Source organism: Alosa pseudoharengus, unplaced genomic scaffold, assembly GCF_046254945.1.
Source record: "Alosa pseudoharengus isolate Yale_2024_CS ecotype anadromous, Long Island Sound unplaced genomic scaffold, YU_APseudo_1.1 YU_APseudo_1.1_scf_4, whole genome shotgun sequence".
In the NCBI taxonomy this organism is placed as follows: Eukaryota; Metazoa; Chordata; class Actinopteri; order Clupeiformes; family Clupeidae; genus Alosa; species Alosa pseudoharengus.
This window is the reverse complement of record NW_027468774.1, coordinates 24,255,178-24,272,573: the sequence shown is the minus strand read 5'-3', so window position 1 is coordinate 24,272,573 and position 17,396 is coordinate 24,255,178. Positions and strand designations below refer to the sequence as shown.

At 41.3% G+C, this 17,396-nt stretch overlaps 2 protein-coding genes across 12 annotated transcripts; one reads left to right on the top strand and one right to left on the bottom strand.

Annotated features, from left to right (window-relative positions):
* The first annotated feature begins 888 nt into the window (after positions 1 to 888).
* Positions 889 to 7,169, top strand: LOC143102075 (ligand-gated cation channel ZACN-like). Of its 2 annotated transcripts, none has more exons than XM_076265457.1 (9): positions 889 to 1,080; positions 2,232 to 2,374; positions 2,715 to 2,759; positions 2,872 to 2,978; positions 3,104 to 3,276; positions 4,028 to 4,140; positions 4,455 to 4,662; positions 5,761 to 5,895; positions 6,177 to 7,169. In XM_076265457.1, the coding sequence occupies exons 1-9, from the start codon at positions 1,026 to 1,028 to the stop codon at positions 6,443 to 6,445; spliced, it is 1,248 nt and encodes a 415-aa protein (XP_076121572.1). In that variant the 5' UTR covers positions 889 to 1,025; the 3' UTR covers positions 6,446 to 7,169. The 2 variants fall into 2 exon arrangements, with proteins under 2 accessions (XP_076121572.1, XP_076121571.1); XM_076265456.1 differs by having other exon boundaries at positions 2,229 to 2,374.
* Positions 7,170 to 7,939: 770 nt separating this feature from the next.
* On the bottom strand, positions 7,940 to 16,957 carry LOC143102073 (exocyst complex component 7-like). Of its 10 annotated transcripts, none has more exons than XM_076265453.1 (19): positions 16,790 to 16,957; positions 16,081 to 16,186; positions 15,625 to 15,838; positions 15,098 to 15,301; positions 14,480 to 14,737; positions 13,419 to 13,631; positions 13,044 to 13,189; positions 12,457 to 12,612; positions 12,273 to 12,371; positions 11,926 to 11,988; positions 11,690 to 11,762; positions 11,491 to 11,541; positions 11,242 to 11,362; positions 10,504 to 10,566; positions 10,021 to 10,116; positions 9,724 to 9,787; positions 9,587 to 9,628; positions 9,277 to 9,410; positions 7,940 to 8,579 (listed from the first exon to the last, which is right to left on the bottom strand). In XM_076265453.1, the coding sequence occupies exons 2-19, from the start codon at positions 16,129 to 16,131 to the stop codon at positions 8,477 to 8,479; spliced, it is 2,151 nt and encodes a 716-aa protein (XP_076121568.1). In that variant the 5' UTR covers positions 16,132 to 16,186; positions 16,790 to 16,957; the 3' UTR covers positions 7,940 to 8,476. The 10 variants fall into 10 exon arrangements, with proteins under 10 accessions (XP_076121568.1, XP_076121560.1, XP_076121561.1 ...); XM_076265445.1 differs by lacking the exon at positions 16,790 to 16,957 and adding an exon at positions 16,299 to 16,697; XM_076265446.1 differs by lacking the exon at positions 16,790 to 16,957 and adding an exon at positions 16,299 to 16,697 and having other exon boundaries at positions 11,690 to 11,741.
* Between the last annotated feature and the right edge of the window lie 439 nt (positions 16,958 to 17,396).

The window sequence follows — 17,396 nt, the reverse complement described above, 5'->3', positions numbered from 1 at the left end:
GTGAACTGTTTTTACATAAAGGATAATTGTGCACTGGGAGTGCATTAAACCCAGAATGCTTAAAGAACTGCATTTCGTTGTCTTTGTACTTGTACTCTGTACAATGACAATAAAGTTGAATCTAATCTAATCTAATCTACGTGTTTCTGGGTTTCAAGACCTTTTATCCCAAAAAGCATTTTCCTACTTTTCCATTAAAAGCACTAACATTGACCAATGGACCAACACCTCATTGCTGTTTAATTACAGGTCAATGACTCAACAGTAACACAAACTGAACAAGGCAAATAGGCCTCCAGTTTCACATATTTTTTTGAGGCTCAAGGCATAGTATTCAACGTCAGATCAGATTACACAACCACATCCTCATTGAACATTTCTTACAACCTCTGCTTTTCTGTGGTCACCGCGGGTAACCCAATGCTGGCACTCTGACTCAGACTCATCAATCTGTCAAAATAAGCCCACTGATCCGACAACCAGTCCGGCAATTTTCTTTTATCATATAAAACGTCTTAAACAAACTAACTGCAGAGGGCTTTGTAAACAAATAATGGGAGCCAGAGTTTGCATTGCATCGCGTGCCACCCTGTGTCTCTTGCTGTACTGAAACTGCACACAAGCACATAAACAAATGACTGAATGATGACGCTCACAATGGAACCCTACAGCATTGAGCTTTGGAACAGGTTTAAGGCTTAAAGAGGTCATGAACCGCAACATTGCATGTCAATGGCACATCTTTTGAAGGTTTGTGAGTTAATTTGACGTGCGTGCATGAGTGATTGTTTGCTCGGTACACACAGACGTGTATGAAGTAGTCTGTACGGGATGCCTTATAAAAGTGTCAGGACAATCACTGGCGTAGCACATTACATCCCATGACAGTCCCTCGTTGTAACCCATCACAGCACCATCCAGCTGAACTCTGGAGGTGGACCATATTAGCAACCTGAACATCCTCCATCTACTTGCACTCATCTTTCACTGAGCCAAACCGCTGATGTGCCAGAGGGGACAGTAAAATGGGCTCCTTGCGTCACATCCTCGGAGGACTGCTCTTGTGCCTGTCTGTCTCAGGTGAGAGTATTATTTTGAGTAAATGGCAACCAGAACAAATGTGTCGTGTGTAATAATAATAGCACTTCTATGATAGTAAGATGTATGTAGCTAGTATAAGCTAGTGCACTGATATCAAAAGTGATCTTTGCTTATTTATTGCTGTTATTGTTCGTGTTACACTCACTACATTGTTAGTTTAAGTTGAAGAAAAACTATTGCTAGAACAAAGAGCAGTGAATCATTCAGATGCTCATCAGAGGATCACTCATCACAGTGGGCAAGAGGGGACTTAGAGCTGGGTCATGGAATTAAGATAGAGAGGTGCAGTTCCAGAAAGTGTCCTATAGGCCAGAGTAAGGGATTTAAATATAATTCTGGTTGCTATAGGACGCCAGTGGAGAATAACTAACAGAGGAGTTACATGTTTCCTCTTTTACTGATTAAAGATCATATGTGCTGCTGCATTTTAAATTATCTGTAATGTCCTCACTACACAAGCAGGTAGACCGGCTAACAATGCATTGCAATAGTTCAGTTTGGAAAGAACCATGGCCTGTACAATAAATTGTGTGGCATATTATAGATAAGATCTGATCTGAGATAAGGTCTAGCTGGATTAGCTGGGAATACCAGAAGCTCAGTTTTGGAGAGAGCTGATGAGTCAATCTTTCATCCTGTCTGAAATATCTGTGATGCATGCAGACATCTGAGCAGAAATAGTAGTCATCAAGTGGAAAGACAGTTGAGTATCATCTGTATAACAGGGATAGGCACATCTATGTGAGCAAATGAGCTCACTTTGGTGTAAATGGAGAACAGAAGAGGCCCAAGTAATGATCCCTGTGGTATGCCTGTGGTAAGGTTGTGAAAATTTGATACCTGTCCTTGTTCACTGAATGAACATCCTTTGAGGTATGATATAAACCTATTAAAAGTTTCCCCAGAGATTCCTAGTTCAGATAATGTAGAGGAGAGAAATCATGGAAATAAAAAATAAAACTGACTGAGCAGAGACTTTAGCTACTTTCAATGCATGCATCAGTCACAGATAAAAGAATTGTTATACTTACAATACACGGCATGAATACTGTATATAAGATGCAAAAATCCTGCTTTGCTATTTGCAGCATATTTCTTATGTTCTACGTGTGTTGCATGTTTATCAGCAGCAGAAGACAATGTTACCTCGTGTGTCACCAGGAGATGTTTGGCATCTCAGCTGGTAGCAAAGAACATCGTCAGTCAGCCACAGTCACCCTCCTGTGACATTAATGTCAATATAGTATATCTCCGCTATGAGACCATAGCAGTGGTGAGTGTCATTAACCTCATATTTTCTATCGCTCTTGTAAAAAAAAAAAGTTGGTAACACTTTACTTGACGGTATCTACATAAGAGTGACATGACACATAACTTGTCATGACAAAAACCGAAGGAATCTTAATAACAGAAGCGTTATGTCATAAACGTTTATGACTTGTTTATAATGTTTATGACACGGTCATGACAGTGTCATGTCACTCTTATGTAGATACCGTCAAGTAATGTGTAACCAAAAAGTTTTAGGCCTACTTTGTGCCACATAACTGGATTATTACTGACTTCAGCTCAAATGACTGGTTTCTATATTTGTTCATTCCACTTACACTAAGGACACCAAAATGATGCATGTCTCCAGTCGATTGACTATGAAATTGGTAGGTTGAATGTTTTTCTCCTGTGTTTCCCACATTTCATCATACTGTTCATTCTATATTAACCCCAAAGCTAGCACCATTGTATGAGGAATAACTTTTATTCTGGGAACAGAGATGGAATGATCCTGATCTTTCGTGGGATGAGACAGTCAACAACTTCTCTATTGTGGTTCTTCCAGCTGATAAGATTTGGACCCCTGTCCTCACCGTGGACAACGCGTGAGTACATTTACACTACAGACACACACAGATATTTGGTGATAACAACCACTAGTGACATTCTATCAAAGAGACTACACACCTGGTAGCAGGGGAATCATTAGCATGTTTTACATTTCTCTTAGAGTGGCTGTTAAGACAACGCCTGTCAAAGCTGACGTGGTGGTGGAGAGCAATGGAGCTGTTGAATATAACGTCAACATGTACACTACAGTGAAATGCAACATCAATCTCTTCAATTACCCCATCGTCAATGACTTCTGCCCAGTGGCCCTAAATGGCTGGTCAAATAAGGAGGGTGGGCCCTGACTTTACTATCCAGGCAGATAATTACATTACCTTTGGCAGACATGAACCACACTAACATTAGTATTACCATATTATTATTATTTTACTTTTTAAACTTTTGTGACTGATATTATTTTATCATTGTTGATGGAGGTGACATTACTAGTAGTGTCAGTGGCTGCAGCAGGGTAATTACAGTGCATGAAAATGCACTGTACTGTTCTTCCTAGGCAACAACTTCTTCTTATTATTATTATTCCGCTTACCACTTTTTCCGTACGCAATTTCTCTTGAACAGTTTAACTTAGAAACTTCATTCAAACTTTGTAACATAGGTCTTCAAACGCAGATATACTACGATATACTTAAAAAAAAATTTTTTTTTAAATAGTCTACTCTTAAACTATCATTAAACTATCTATCTATTAAACAAGCTGTCTATCAACAACTTTTAAACAATCTACATCCAACTTTTAAACGGTCTACTTTTAAACTATCAACTTTTATTAAGCTATGCAACTACCATGTCTGTCGTAGCATCACCGCAGTAACCAGCACTGTATTATCTATTTTAACTATACATGATATTTTACATCACAACTTTTGCATTTTCATGCACTGGTAATTCCTTGGGAATTGCGTTTCTAGTTGTTGTTGTAGTTGTAGTAGCATCACTTGCGACACCTAATGTTTGCCACTAACAAGCTTCTTTTGGACCCCTACGTTGTTTCATTCATCTCATGCCTGTGTGTCGGTTTCAGGTTGTGGTATGCATCTAGAGTTTGGCACCGTGAACTGGACCGCTGGAAGCACTGCAGAGTGGATTACTAATTCAGTGGTTCTTACTGGTTCCGGCTTCCGCACCTACCTCTATGTAAAATGGGCCATTGCATCACACAACATTATAGAACAAACATTATAGAACAAACAGGCAAATGCACTGGCACACTCACAAACCCATGTGCACAATCTCTCTTCCCAATGATTGGTAATGTTACAATTTCATCCACATAACTAAATAAAATGCATAGTCATTGCAAAGGACCTGTGCTGCATAATGCACAATGATCTCCATAGAGTGTCATTCATATAGTTTTGTTAGAAAATCCTACCGTTTTGTTAGAATCATACAGTTTTGTTAGTCATACAGTTTTGTTGGAATCATATCGTTTTGTTTGCATCCTGTAGATAGAGCTGTCGGTCAGTCCGTTCAACCCTGTCGTGGGCCTTCTCATGCCCAGCGTGCTCATCATCCTGGCCGACATCATGAGCAGCATGCTGCCGCTGGGCGGCGGGCGTAACAGCTTCAAGGTCACGTTGGTCCTCAGCTTCACAATGTTTCTCGTCCTGCTGACGGAGCAACTCCCTGACAACGGCAACTGCAGCCCCTTGATTAGTATGTTTGCGGCACGCTACATGCTACCCAATTGACCACCATCAGAGTTGGGTTTTGTCGTGGAAAATGTCCACTTCCGAATCCAATTTTCCAATTAACAATTACCACTTGACTATTTAGTAATTTAGCACTCTGGAACAAGGCGTCCGAAGGAGACAATGTAGACAGAAGACTTTCTGAAGACTGTTGATCTTTATTCTCCATATTGCAATGATAGTACAGCCTAACCAAAGTCCAGACCAACCGTCAAAGCAATAGGGAGGAGATGTCATCAGCTGGGGCCCCCGACGAAATCTGCCTACGGAGGGCTATACACTATATTTTATATCCCTTGGCCCTCGAGAAGTGCCACCCTCTCACGTCATCCTTTCACCAATCAGCATTAAGCAGGGTCACTTACATTGGTGGAAACCATCTTCCCATCATGCATAAAACTATATGCAAACCTGTCTAATGCATAGGACATATGTAAAATGCGGTTTTCTGGTTCTTTCCAGTTTGGGGAAATAGGGCCTTCTTATCTAATTCTCTTCCTAGCTGGACAGGCCCTAAATCATAAGACACAGCGGCCTCCTACTCCCTATCCTGTCCGGTGCTCACCAGCTGGATAACACCCCCCTTCCCTTGACCATGTAAGGAGGAGATGCTCTCATCCTGGTACCCCCAGTACTTTTCCACTCACCCCACTCCTCTGATAGTTGGTCTGGCCTACACAGGATACAATGATCTCACTCTGCTCACAGCAAATGCAGTGACATAAAAACTTATGACACTCATGACTACTGTACATTCTTCTAAAACATGAAAACCCATGATTACATCCCTTTAAATCATGAAAATCCACCATAGTTTCTAGGCAAAATCACACTCACAAACATATGGGGCGAAGAGCATATACTCTGTGGTGTGATACTTTTGTAATAACAATTTAACAATTAGTGTCTTATGGTGTGGGGTATGTCATTCCAACCATGTGACATATGTGAATGGTTTGGGAGAACCAGCTCTTTTGTCTAAATAACTGTGTATGTGTGTGTGTGCTGGGTGTGTGTGTGTATTCTCATATTTTTTTTCCAACATGGTCTTTGTACTTAACAGGGTACCATTTCCTCATCTCCCTCCTCTTGCTGGTAATGAGCATGCTGACTTCACTGCTCCTCACTCGCCTGTCAGGAGGCTGTACCTTCCTATTGTGTGGACGTAGAAAGGTTACTGAGGACAAGCAGGAGAAGGGTGAGGACATACCTGCCTTCATGCCACCATTAACTCACATGTGCAGGGAATTCATATATCTTTGCAGTCTGAAGTTGGAGAAGGCAACAGACCACAAACAATTACACTGACAACACTGTCAAGGTCACATAATAACTTACTTCAGCTTCAGCTTGTAATTTTACCTCTATGCCAATGTGATGTGGAAACAGTATTGCTTGTACACAACCTCACTACACCAACCATACCAAAGTGACCACAATAGAATGAGTAACCGTGTGACAACAACCATTTTCACACAGGTAATGGAGTGGTCAGTGGTGATGTGGCACTGGGCAATGTGCCTGAGATGGAGGACACGTTTCACCAGAGAGTGTTGGGTTTCATGGAGACCAAACAGCAAAAGGAGCACCAGGAGAACAAGAGTATGGCCTTTGCTGAGAAATGTGACCACATCTACTTGGTGCTTTACGTTTGTCTCTGTCTTATCTATACGATCGGCATAGTGGTCACTGTTCAACAAAACATCTGTGATGAAAACCACTTTGATTTCTGGAATGATTTGATATAATGTTTACCTCATGATAGCAATTATTTTAGGGTTAAAATTATTACTTTTAGTTAGCCATGTGGCCCCTCTTGGCACTAAACAAAGACATCCTCCCCTCCCCCAATGAAATGCCAATGTACTGGTTCCAAGGACTATCAGATCCACAAAGGATGTTACCTTGCTATAATGTATCCATGTGTCATGAAATGTAAATATATTTATGTTTGGTATCATTGTAATAGTCTCAGTACAAGAATTGTAATGATTTGATTGTGAGAATGTTTGGAACATTCTATAAGTGATATTTCTGATATATAAGATATCTCTCCTCATGTTCTTCAGATAGGTGTGAAGTAGGTGTGTCTGATGCCATCTGGAGAACCAACCAAGTGGGATTGTTTTGCCGCCAAATTCTTCCTGTGTTTATCCCATACAAAAGTGACTAACTTGCATTGTAAGAAGGATGGAGAACTGAGGAAGAGAGGGAGAGGTTGATCCAACAGAGGCCATGGCCTACACAGACCATAGGCCATTTTTTTACCCTCTCTGCTTGTAACAGAATAAACCTGATTCACATAGCAGTCACATACCTTGAAAATTAACTTTATTAGTTTAACAGTTGAATTGAAAACCAAATTGTCTGTAGTCTCCTTATTTCATGCGACTGCTTAACCAGAGCACTTAGACATTCTCTGGCTTAAAGCGATGGTTCGGAGTAATTTCACCCTAGGGTCCTTTGCACCATGACCCCTAGCCAAACACCCTCCCAGAACCTTTTTTCCCTTGGTCGAACCCTGGTCGAGTAGCGCTATCAAAAACGAATGACGTTCTGCAGTCGTGATGGAACCAACTTTTATCTCGTAAATTACCCCACTAATAATGCCCTGAATGGTACGAAACTTCTGCAGTAGTACAACTACGACCTTTAGTCCAATAACGAGGCATTAGAAAGTTTGTAAGTGCACCAGGAGTTTATTTAAATAAGACTTGCCTGATTATCTGCTACTATACCGCTGCATCGACGTTTCTTCCGTGATTTGGGAAAAGCCTGTAAAAGTCCTGGCAGGAAGCATGCATAAGGATGTAGATCCAGGAATGCACTAATATTTTGTTCGTAGTCCAGTTTGCAACAATTATTAGTTATTACTAAGTTGTAAACATTTCGGAAAAAAAATATTTAAAACTGGATATACCAAAAAACGTTGATGTAATCGCTTCCTGCAAGGACTTTTACAGGCTTTTCCCAAATCACGGAAGAAACGTTGACGCAGCGGTATAGTAGCAGATAATCAGGCAAGTCTTATTTAAATAAACTCCTGGTGCACTTACAAACTTTCTAATGCCTCGTTATTGGACTAAATGTCGTGGTTGTACTACTGCAGGAGTTTCGTACCATTATTAGTGGGGTAATTTACGAGATAAAAGTTGGTTCCATCATGACTGCAGAACGTCATTCGTTTCTGACGGCGCTACTCGACCAGGGCTCGACCAAGGGAAAAAAGGTTCTGGGAGGGTGTTTGGCTCGGGGTCATGGTGCAAAGAACCCTAGGGTAAAATTACTCCGAACCATCGCTTTAACAAACTGTTTCAACAATGTTTTCTTCTACGCGATTCACGCGAAACTATCGTGAAGCTTCTGCACAGCGGCGCCATCGACTGGTCTGGCATATGCACTACAGCACACTTAGCCGGTTACACCTCTGTGTGTACACGCAAGGTTTTTTCTTGCCGGAGTCGTTAAAGGTGTGAAAGCGGTAAGATAAAATCCACCCGGCGGTTTCGTGTAAACGGCCCCTAAGTTAATATTAAGTAATTATTCACCACAATTACTTTCACTCATAATATCCATAGTATATTTTTTTCTCTTTTTCAATGCACTGCACTTGCTTCCCAGACATGTATCAATGACAAATACCCGACAAAATGACCTTGAGACAGCTTTGAAATAGAGATATTTATTTAGCAGATTTCAGCAAAGAACATACAAAACATTGCAAATGAATAATTAATGAACACTAGTGAACACCATGTAATTCGATAGCAGATCCCTAGTCAGATTAGGGTGTCAAAGAACCTCTCAATCATCTCATCCAGTTCTTCAGGGCTGTACTGGTTATACTTCTGTGGGTGTCTGGTGAAGTTAACCTGCTCATACCTGCATGAAGATGGACATTCTGTAAACCATGTGTTAGCCATTTTCTTTTGATTCTCATCTTTACTTTTTTCATGTAAAACAAAAAGATGTGTATTAAAGGAACTGTGTGTGTTCTGAGTTGGCGCGAGTTCGAATTGTCTTGAACACACCATAACATCCTGTACTGCACTCTGCCACTGACTTGCATGTATTTGATACTCTTGAGGTACAATGCACGCACGCACACACACACACACACATAAACACACACGCACATTCACACACACAGCACGCACACTCACATGCACGCACACACACAGGCACACACACACGCACAAACACATAAACACACCCACACACACATCAAAACACACACACACATGCAGGCAAGCAGGCACACACACACACACAGATACACATGCAGACAAGCAAGCACACGCACACACACACACACACAGATCAACACAAACACAGTCACACACACACCCCCATTACCCCCCCCCCCACACACACACACACACATTCATAAGCGAACCCTCCCACACACACACACACATTTACATACACAAAAGTAGGGAATGGAGTAGGAGATGGAGACAAACTGACAAGCAGAGAGCATGTGCAGGACTGGGCAGCGGTCATGCGGTACATCTAGTTATTATCATTATTATTATTATATCGAAAACAAGTTAAAAGTGTGGCTATGACTGGAGCTCACCGCTGCAGAAAGGCCCTATAGGCCTGTCCCACCACATAGACCTGGCCCCTAGAGAGGGCCTCTCGCTGGTCCGGGTCAGGGATGGCCCACTCCCTCTGTGCCCTGAGCAGCTCCTCTAGGCTGTCGTTAAAACTCTAACAACAGGGGAGTCATAGAAAATAAACCACATTTGGCATCTAATGCATATCACTGGTGCTTGTAACTGCATGGAAATTACACTGTGTGATTTAGTGTCCTCTGTGAAATCTGTTTGAATTCATTTTAGATCAATCACAGAAGAGGGAATTTACAAACCTAGTGTTCTTTGTACCTTAAATTTTCCTTTGATCAAGCAGCACTCTTTTTCTTTTAGCTAAAAGATAAGCGGTGAGAGTCAAGAAAAACGATCACATCTACAAAGTTATGCTGTATGTATTCATTATGACCCAACAACTTCCAAAAGTCTACCTCAGAGCCTGGTTGTACAGGAGGAATCCCTTCATCCTTCAGGTATTCAATAACCGCCAACCAGCTGTAACATAGACAAATATAAACGCACACACTCAAATGCACACACACATACAAAAAACACTCACACCCACACGCATACATACACTCACTCACTCACTCTCACACACACACACAGAGACACACACACACACACAATCTCCCCTTCACAGAGATTATTAAAAAAGTGCAGCAGGGAGAACCCATCCTCTCCGGTCCACTGTTCTTTCCCTGTCTCTGTTTGTCCTGGCCTGTCACCTTTGGAGATATTTCTGCTTCTGCTCCTCCGTCCTGCTCTCCCACACAGCCTGTGGTGCATCAGCGCCTTCCTCCCACAGCCCCCTCAGCTGAGCCCTGGGGACACACTAAGCTATTGAGATGCACCACTAAAGGCCATTGCACACTCCGACTCCGTGTTTTTCACACAATTAAAAATAAATACCACCTTCTGTTGTGTCAGTTACATTTACACACAACTATATGCACTTTTAACGGTCATATGAGTTTTTGGAGGCGGTTCGATTGCCGAGTTTTTCGCCTCCCTATGTCAGGGAATGAGGCTTCCTGCAGCAGTGTTCTGTATTTGATGGGTTGAAAACATACATATGAAATTTCACTGTGCACACACCCTCACACATCACACTGGAATATTAGAGGATGAACCAATACTGCTGTACTGACCAATTTATCAAATTAAGATCTATTTTACTTTTTCATTGACAAAATGAAACTATAGCTCACTCCAAGGCCAATGAGATTGGCAAGTGACCAGGTTCATTATCTACCAATCGGCCACATTCAGATCTGTTGTTTTGTTCAGCCCATTAATTAACACACACACAGGCACACACACACAACACACACACGCACTCACGCACACAACACACACACACATAAACACACCCACACACACATGCACGCAAGCACACACACACACACAGAAGCACACATACACATATACACAAAAACACACACACACACTATGCACACACTCTTTTACACACACAAAAGTAGGGGATGGAGACAAATTGACAAGCGTGATTTATTTTTGCGGAGAGAATGTGCAGGACTGGGTGGCAGACATATTTTGTACCGCTCTGCAGTACATCTAGTTTTTTTTTTTTCTGTGGTCATTCTAAACGACTGTCATTGAATCAAGATTGAATGATTCAAGTGATGTTACTGTAATGTCAGAGAGATGTGTATGACAATGCAATTCCTCTGACAATAAAAAGCCTTTTCATTATGTCAAATACTATTATACAACACAATACCAAACACATGCATATCTCAAACACATGCAAATTAACGTCAGTGGAACACTATTTGGACCCTTTCTGACAAGTTGGAAAAACTGATGAGGGGATTTTTGTAAAGCGACCTCTTTATTGTTAATATTTATTGTTAATTATTACTTGTTAATTACTATTATTGTTACTATAATATTATAATTATCATTATTACACCTATTATTATTACCTCAAAATAGATTTGTGAATGAAGTTGTAGTTGTTGAACAGGAAGATGGCCCTTAGGGAAGGGTCATCGTATGTGGTGGCCATGTTCTCCAGACTCAGGAAGATCTGCTCGAGCACCTCAGCTGAAAACCCAGAGCAGGGAGAGAGAGAAAGATGTATTTAAAAAAAAAACTCAGCCTGAAAGCTTAGAATGCACTCTTTTGAGATTCACAGTCAATGTAAAAAACTGCCAAGACCCTAATTCACATACAAATGAATGGTCTCAGACATGTGATATCATCTGGGGTCTCACTGCCTGGTTCTGCAAAAACACAACAACAAAAATATAAACAAAAAAACTCACACTGACAACAACGGATGTTCTAAAACCAAATTTGACTTTCATGCTGCTTCCCTAACTGGAGCATGTCAACTGTTCAGATGATACTTAAAAGGTATAGTAAACGTACCCCTGGAAGCTGGAACCTGGAAAAGCTCTGCTGTTGACTTCAACTGGACCAGCTGGCTTAGAAAGAGAACGACCTGGGAATAGTGAGAAGGCCCAAGCTAACACACATGCATACCCTTAACTCACTGCACTGATATCGGAGATCTTACAGCGTACATCTTAAACCACCTCACTGATGTTACAGTAAAAAGATGATCTCAGGTGAAAGGTTTCGTGATAACAATGCGTGCAGCTTACATTGCTGGTCAGCTCATGAACTGTCCCATCCTCAGGCATCTCTCTTTTCTTATTCCACTCTTCCTATAAATAACATTATTCTCATAAAGATAAAGTTCCTGTGCACAGCCTTCCAGGTGCTGGTGAGGTGCAGTCGTCAATAGATTAAAAGGAAAGTGAAGGATCACCGCACACTGGTGGGATTTCTTTATTGGTTTATTTAGCATTGTGCGGTGATCCTTCACTTTCCTTTTAACATTATTCTCATATTTTAGAATATGTGCTACATGTTTTCAATTCATAAAGAATGCAACGTGTAGACACTACTCTCAACAGCAACCAGGCAACAGACACTCAGGGCAACATACCATAATTCTACCGGGATACTTATCCAAAGCTTGCTGAGCAAAAGCTCCCATGGACTCAATGAGATTGGGCAACTTGTCCTTGGTTTTGTTGGTTGTGTACTATAATCACATGATCAGAAACTGAGAGACAATCCCGATTGAACTGAAACATGCACATTCTTATTACTGCAAATTGACTGCTCACCTCCAGCACCTTGTTGATGCTGGGCTGTGCAGCCTTGAGGGTGTAAAGGGCACGGAGGAGTGTCAGCAGGGCATCATAAACATGGTAAGCATTCACGGCATGGCGCACAGCAAAGACGATGTACTCCCCTTCCTCAATCAGTACATCTAAAGCTTCCTGTGGGGAGGGGGACAAATGGATGGATGGATGGAATGACAGACTGACACACAGACAGATAAAGGCTGTAGAATGTAGATAGAGAAAAAGGAATACTAGTATGTGATATAACCTAAAGAAAGTCTGCTGCATGCTTTTTGGAGTAATCAAACATGACATTCTGAATGGTGAGATCAATGGCCTTCATGCAGTAACATTCTCCTAAATTTAGTGTAATGTTAATGACCAAAAAGTGACGATTTGACTTCTGACTTGCCCAATATCAATGGGAATCTGCCTTAGAACAATATTCAGGAACAATGCCCAACAACATGCAATTAGAGGAATGCACAATCATCACCTTAACTCAATACCTTTAACTGCTACAATACAAACATCATCTATGACAAGCACATTCTTCCTCCTTCCAACCACCTTGTCTATCATCTAACCTGCACCAGTGGGTCAAAGGTCTTTTTCCAGTGAATCTGAGGAAAGACTCTGGCAAGGGCAGAGAACTCCACACTGGCCAGAAGACTGAAGGCCTTGAGGCACTGACTGTAGCAATCAATGTTGATGTCACTCCAACCCTCCTTCCCTTTTAGATAGTAGGAAAAGACACAAGAACACAGAGCCTTGAGTTTTAATATGACATATCCCTTAAATTATTATATATCGCAGATAGATAGATAGACAGGTGTTGGACAACGTTTGACATTTTTCTTGCATCCATAGCATAGCTATCTTTGCTATACTGTAAGAATGCAGGCATTGAAATCATTGTTGAAACTATAATTGACATCAAGACATCAGACATTCAGTCTGACCTAGTCTCTTGAAGATCCTCGCTAGGCTGCCCCTGAAAGAGCTAAGTGAGGAAGACGAAGAGGATGACGAGGAATATGAGGAGGAGGAGGAGGAGGAGGACAAGGAGTGCAGGCTTGTGAAGGAAACGCTTGTCTTCCGCAAGTGATCTTTGAAATCCTTGAGAGAGCGGTGCAAGCGACATGATCGTGCCTTGGAATATGTAGTAAAGATGTCTGCATATAAAAGAGAGAGCAATCTCAGAAAAAATCTTATTTATAATGGCCATACACATCTATTTCTCACTCTCATCAAATATAACCATAATACACTGGAAATATGCACACAGTATTTAAGAATATAAAATGCTGTTTTTGTTCTGGTTCCAGTCCAATTTTGGTATCAGGTGACCACTGAATTTGTTGTTTTAGCAGGACTAGCTAAAGGGGAAGCTGTTGATGAAGCTGTCGTTTCCCAATGACGGGCACGCTCTGCCCAGCAGAAGCTGAGATCCAGCTGTGATGGGGTCAAGAAGATCATCTCAGCCAGCCACCATGAGGGGACACCCGAAACTGTACAAGCTGTCTCTGGTGACCCTCTCCATTGTACACAGCCAGGTGGGAATAAGTTTGCCTTATTTAGCCTTTTTCCATCGACAGAGAACCGGCTCCGTTCCTGTCCGGAACCAGTTAAAGAACAGGTTCGCTGTTGGTGGAAAAAACGCCTACAGAGACTCTTAGAATATATACCTTTGACTTTCCCATTTTAACTGAAGTATGAGCTCTTCCAGCTATAGCTTATCGATAAGGTTTTCGATCTGTCAGTGTTGTCATCTCCTGCCTGCGTATCACACCAATGTGTCAGTGTCAGAACCAGAACCAGCCGGCTCTGTCAACTGAGTTGAGAGTACGTATTTTTTGTGTTTTTTATCTTTTGCATCTTCTGGTTATATTCTTGAATGAGAATGAGAAACACACTTAAACAAACATATTGCTAAAACAACTAAACCAACAGGTGCCTATGACTACAGATATACACACACAAATATATAAACATATACATGCACTCTCACTGTCATACTCACTGACTACTCGCTGAGGCCTTCCACTGAAGAGGCCATGCACAGGCTCGAAACCTGGGTGTCGCTCTAGTGAGCGGGTCTTCTTCTTGCCTATCACCCATGACACTGTTTTCCTTGTGAAGGGGCTTCCAGGGAAAGGTGCCTTAAAAGTGTTTGGTGATTCTAAGCGATCAAGAGACCGTGTCTTCCGTCTACTCTGATTGCTTGCCAAAGTAAGCGGACTCTCCTCTTCAATGATGTCTGGGAGTTCACGGAGTTTAGCTAATGGGCACATATACAGAGGGGTGAAATTAGGTATGGGAAAGGGGGCTTAAAGTGTACGTGAAGAACACATACTATTGCCGTACATGCTTTCCTTGACTTAGAAACTTGAATGACCTGATACTAGTCACAACATGGTTAGTTCAATAGTTCCAATTTACCACATCGTATTATTTAAAACTATTTTACCTAAACAACTCTATACAGTTTCATATTCTTATAGCTTAATTATAAAATCATGCTGCAAGTAGGCAAGATAATGGGCTTTAGGAACACAGGCATTTATGACAAATAATACTTTAAATACACTATGAAAACAGGTGAAAGCCAACTCTCATGTATCAACTCATTGGCACTGACAGTCTTCCTTGCGGCGAGGTAAAGGCCCCAGGTTTGAGGGTCGGTCCAATGAGCGGGTCTTCAACTTGTTGGTTAACCATGATGCTGTTCTCTTCTTGTGGGGACTTCTGCAAGTGTCTCGGTCTAGTGACCTAGTTTTCAGTTTTTTCACACCCTTCCACATGGAAGCCTCGTCAGCCTCGTCAATGTCCTCTAGCCAACAATCTGGACAAAACAAAACACATAAACTAACAAGGATGTAGGGTTGTACGAACCACTCCTATCATCATCCACAATCCTTAAAATATCCTCTAACATCTATCTTAAAAACTCCTTGTGTTCTTGATAAGTGGGTACGCTGCAAATACAAAAACAATTCTACATGATGGAAAAAGACTCACCCCCATCTCCCAATGCTGGCTAGTATAGCCTGAATAATAATTATTGTAGTTATCTTTAAAAAGATTAAAAACACTGGTATCACTTTCTCTCGTCTTTTGATCAATAAAATCTAGTGCAGTAGAGTAGGGCATTGAGGTACCCATTACCAAAGCTGGAGCAGTCCTCCACAAACCAGGTGGAGATTGACACCATGTCCTGCAGTAGATTACTGGGGATGCCCACATCCTCTTTCTGAGTGCCCAACACCTCCTCGTCAATCAGGTTCAGGATGTCAGTTGGAGAGGAGGGGTTACTGCACCTTAGCAACAACCTCTTGAATTCACACAGCAGCTGCGCCTTGGCTGAATTCTTGGTCTGCCTCTGTGTGACAGGTCATAAAAACCATTACCAATTATTATGTAGCTACAGTGGGAAGATCTAATAGCACAAATAATTGAATACTGTACATTGTCTTGTGTATAACAATAAAAACAATCATGTTGTCAATTACATTGCCGATATGGTTTCTTCTCATTTTGGTTCCATTCTAAAAGCATTTAATTTTATAAAGTGAGCTGGCAGAATAACTGAGGCGGGCTTAAACGAAAGTAAATTAACGTTACCAGTGCTTTTAGCTCAGGACCCTCAGGGATAAATTCCTCAAAATACTCCATGGCTCTCTTGATCTGGTCTAAGCAGTCCAGATAATTTTTCAGTCGTCCTGTGGGGCTACATGACAGCAGACAAGCATAGAATTGCTTTCTACAACATTAGACTGGCCACGTCATAAAGTTTAAATAAACTAACCACACATTTAAGATACAACTAAGTCACTTTTTACCCTTGACTAATGATCCATGCCGTGGTCTCCCTGATGTTGTAATGAGAAATGACAGAATCTAGCTCTGCCAGGGTTAGGTCTGTTTTAAGCTCCAGCTGTTTTAACCTCTGTGATTCCTCATACATTGGCATGATTTTGTTCTCCATGCTCTCCAGTTTACCATATAGTGAAAAGAAGACGGAGTCCTGACAAACATCAACATATGTGATAGGTTGTACTATGACTAGGCCTATTCAATGCAATTACATCATTATAATGAAATTAAGCATTAGTCTAGGTAAAAGGGGAATATAATGTTAACTTTACCATTTTAATGTGGAGTTGGGCATTCCGTTTCAGGGCATCAGTAATGAAAGAGAGTAATGTTTTATCCTGAATAGCCAGGAAATACTGATATGACCTTGCAGGCATGCAGCTAATTGAGCTATATATTGGCTAGCTTCTAGCGTATAAAAACAGCTAACATGAGTTAGTTATATGACAAGACAAACCTGTTTGAGACTTCTCTCGATTTCTTCTACACGTGTTATCTTGTTTTTGTTGCTCATTGTGCCTCCTGAAACTTGAGTCGTAGTCCTGATGGTGGTAAAAAGTGTTCATCTACTCTTTTTGAGTAGAAATGAACAGACACTGTAGGCTACCAAGCTCTAGCAGTGAAGTTTTGGGGTAAATGGCGGCGGTAAATGGCTCTGGCACTAATCATTAATAAACAATTTCCTTCAACTAAGTTGCTGTTTCCTGCACATCAATTCAAGGCTAGACAGATGGCTCTTTTTGGCTTGTTTAAAATATAAAACGTTTATATAGGCGTATTTAGGCTTAAACCTTTTAATAACTTTATAAAAGAAAAGTTTATCTTTTTAAAAAAAAACATGGGGGGAAATTATGCGGATAGTCTGCGAGCCTCAATATTGTTAACAGGTTATGTCTCATTATAAAGCTTTCAAATTCATGTTGATGGTGGTAAAGATCTCAGCCTGTGCCTACGGGGGTGTTTGGTGGTGTTTACTAGTCGTGCAGGCCCTAAAAGCTGTCCCCTGTATCACCTTCCCAACCCCAGGTGGCAGTTGTGAGCTCATAGGTCGTTCGCTTAGTGGT

Bases quoted from the DNA above. Each gene is read 5' to 3' on its own strand.
- LOC143102075 (XM_076265456.1), top strand. From the start codon at position 1,026: ATGGGCTCCTTGCGTCACATCCTCGGAGGACTGCTCTTGTGCCTGTCT. The intron at 1,081-2,228 runs GTGAGAGTATTA...CATGTTTATCAG, and splicing joins CTTGTGCCTGTCTGTCTCAG to CAGCAGAAGACAATGTTACC. The intron at 2,979-3,103 runs GTGAGTACATTT...CATTTCTCTTAG, and splicing joins GTCCTCACCGTGGACAACGC to AGTGGCTGTTAAGACAACGC.
- LOC143102073 (XM_076265445.1), bottom strand. From the start codon at position 16,444: ATGGAGAACAAAATCATGCCAATGTATGAGGAATCACAGAGGTTAAAA. The intron at 15,839-16,080 runs GTAACGTTAATT...CCTGTCACACAG, and splicing joins GTCCTGAGCTAAAAGCACTG to AGGCAGACCAAGAATTCAGC. The intron at 11,363-11,490 runs GTATGTGAATTA...CTGGGTTTTCAG, and splicing joins ATGTCTGAGACCATTCATTT to CTGAGGTGCTCGAGCAGATC.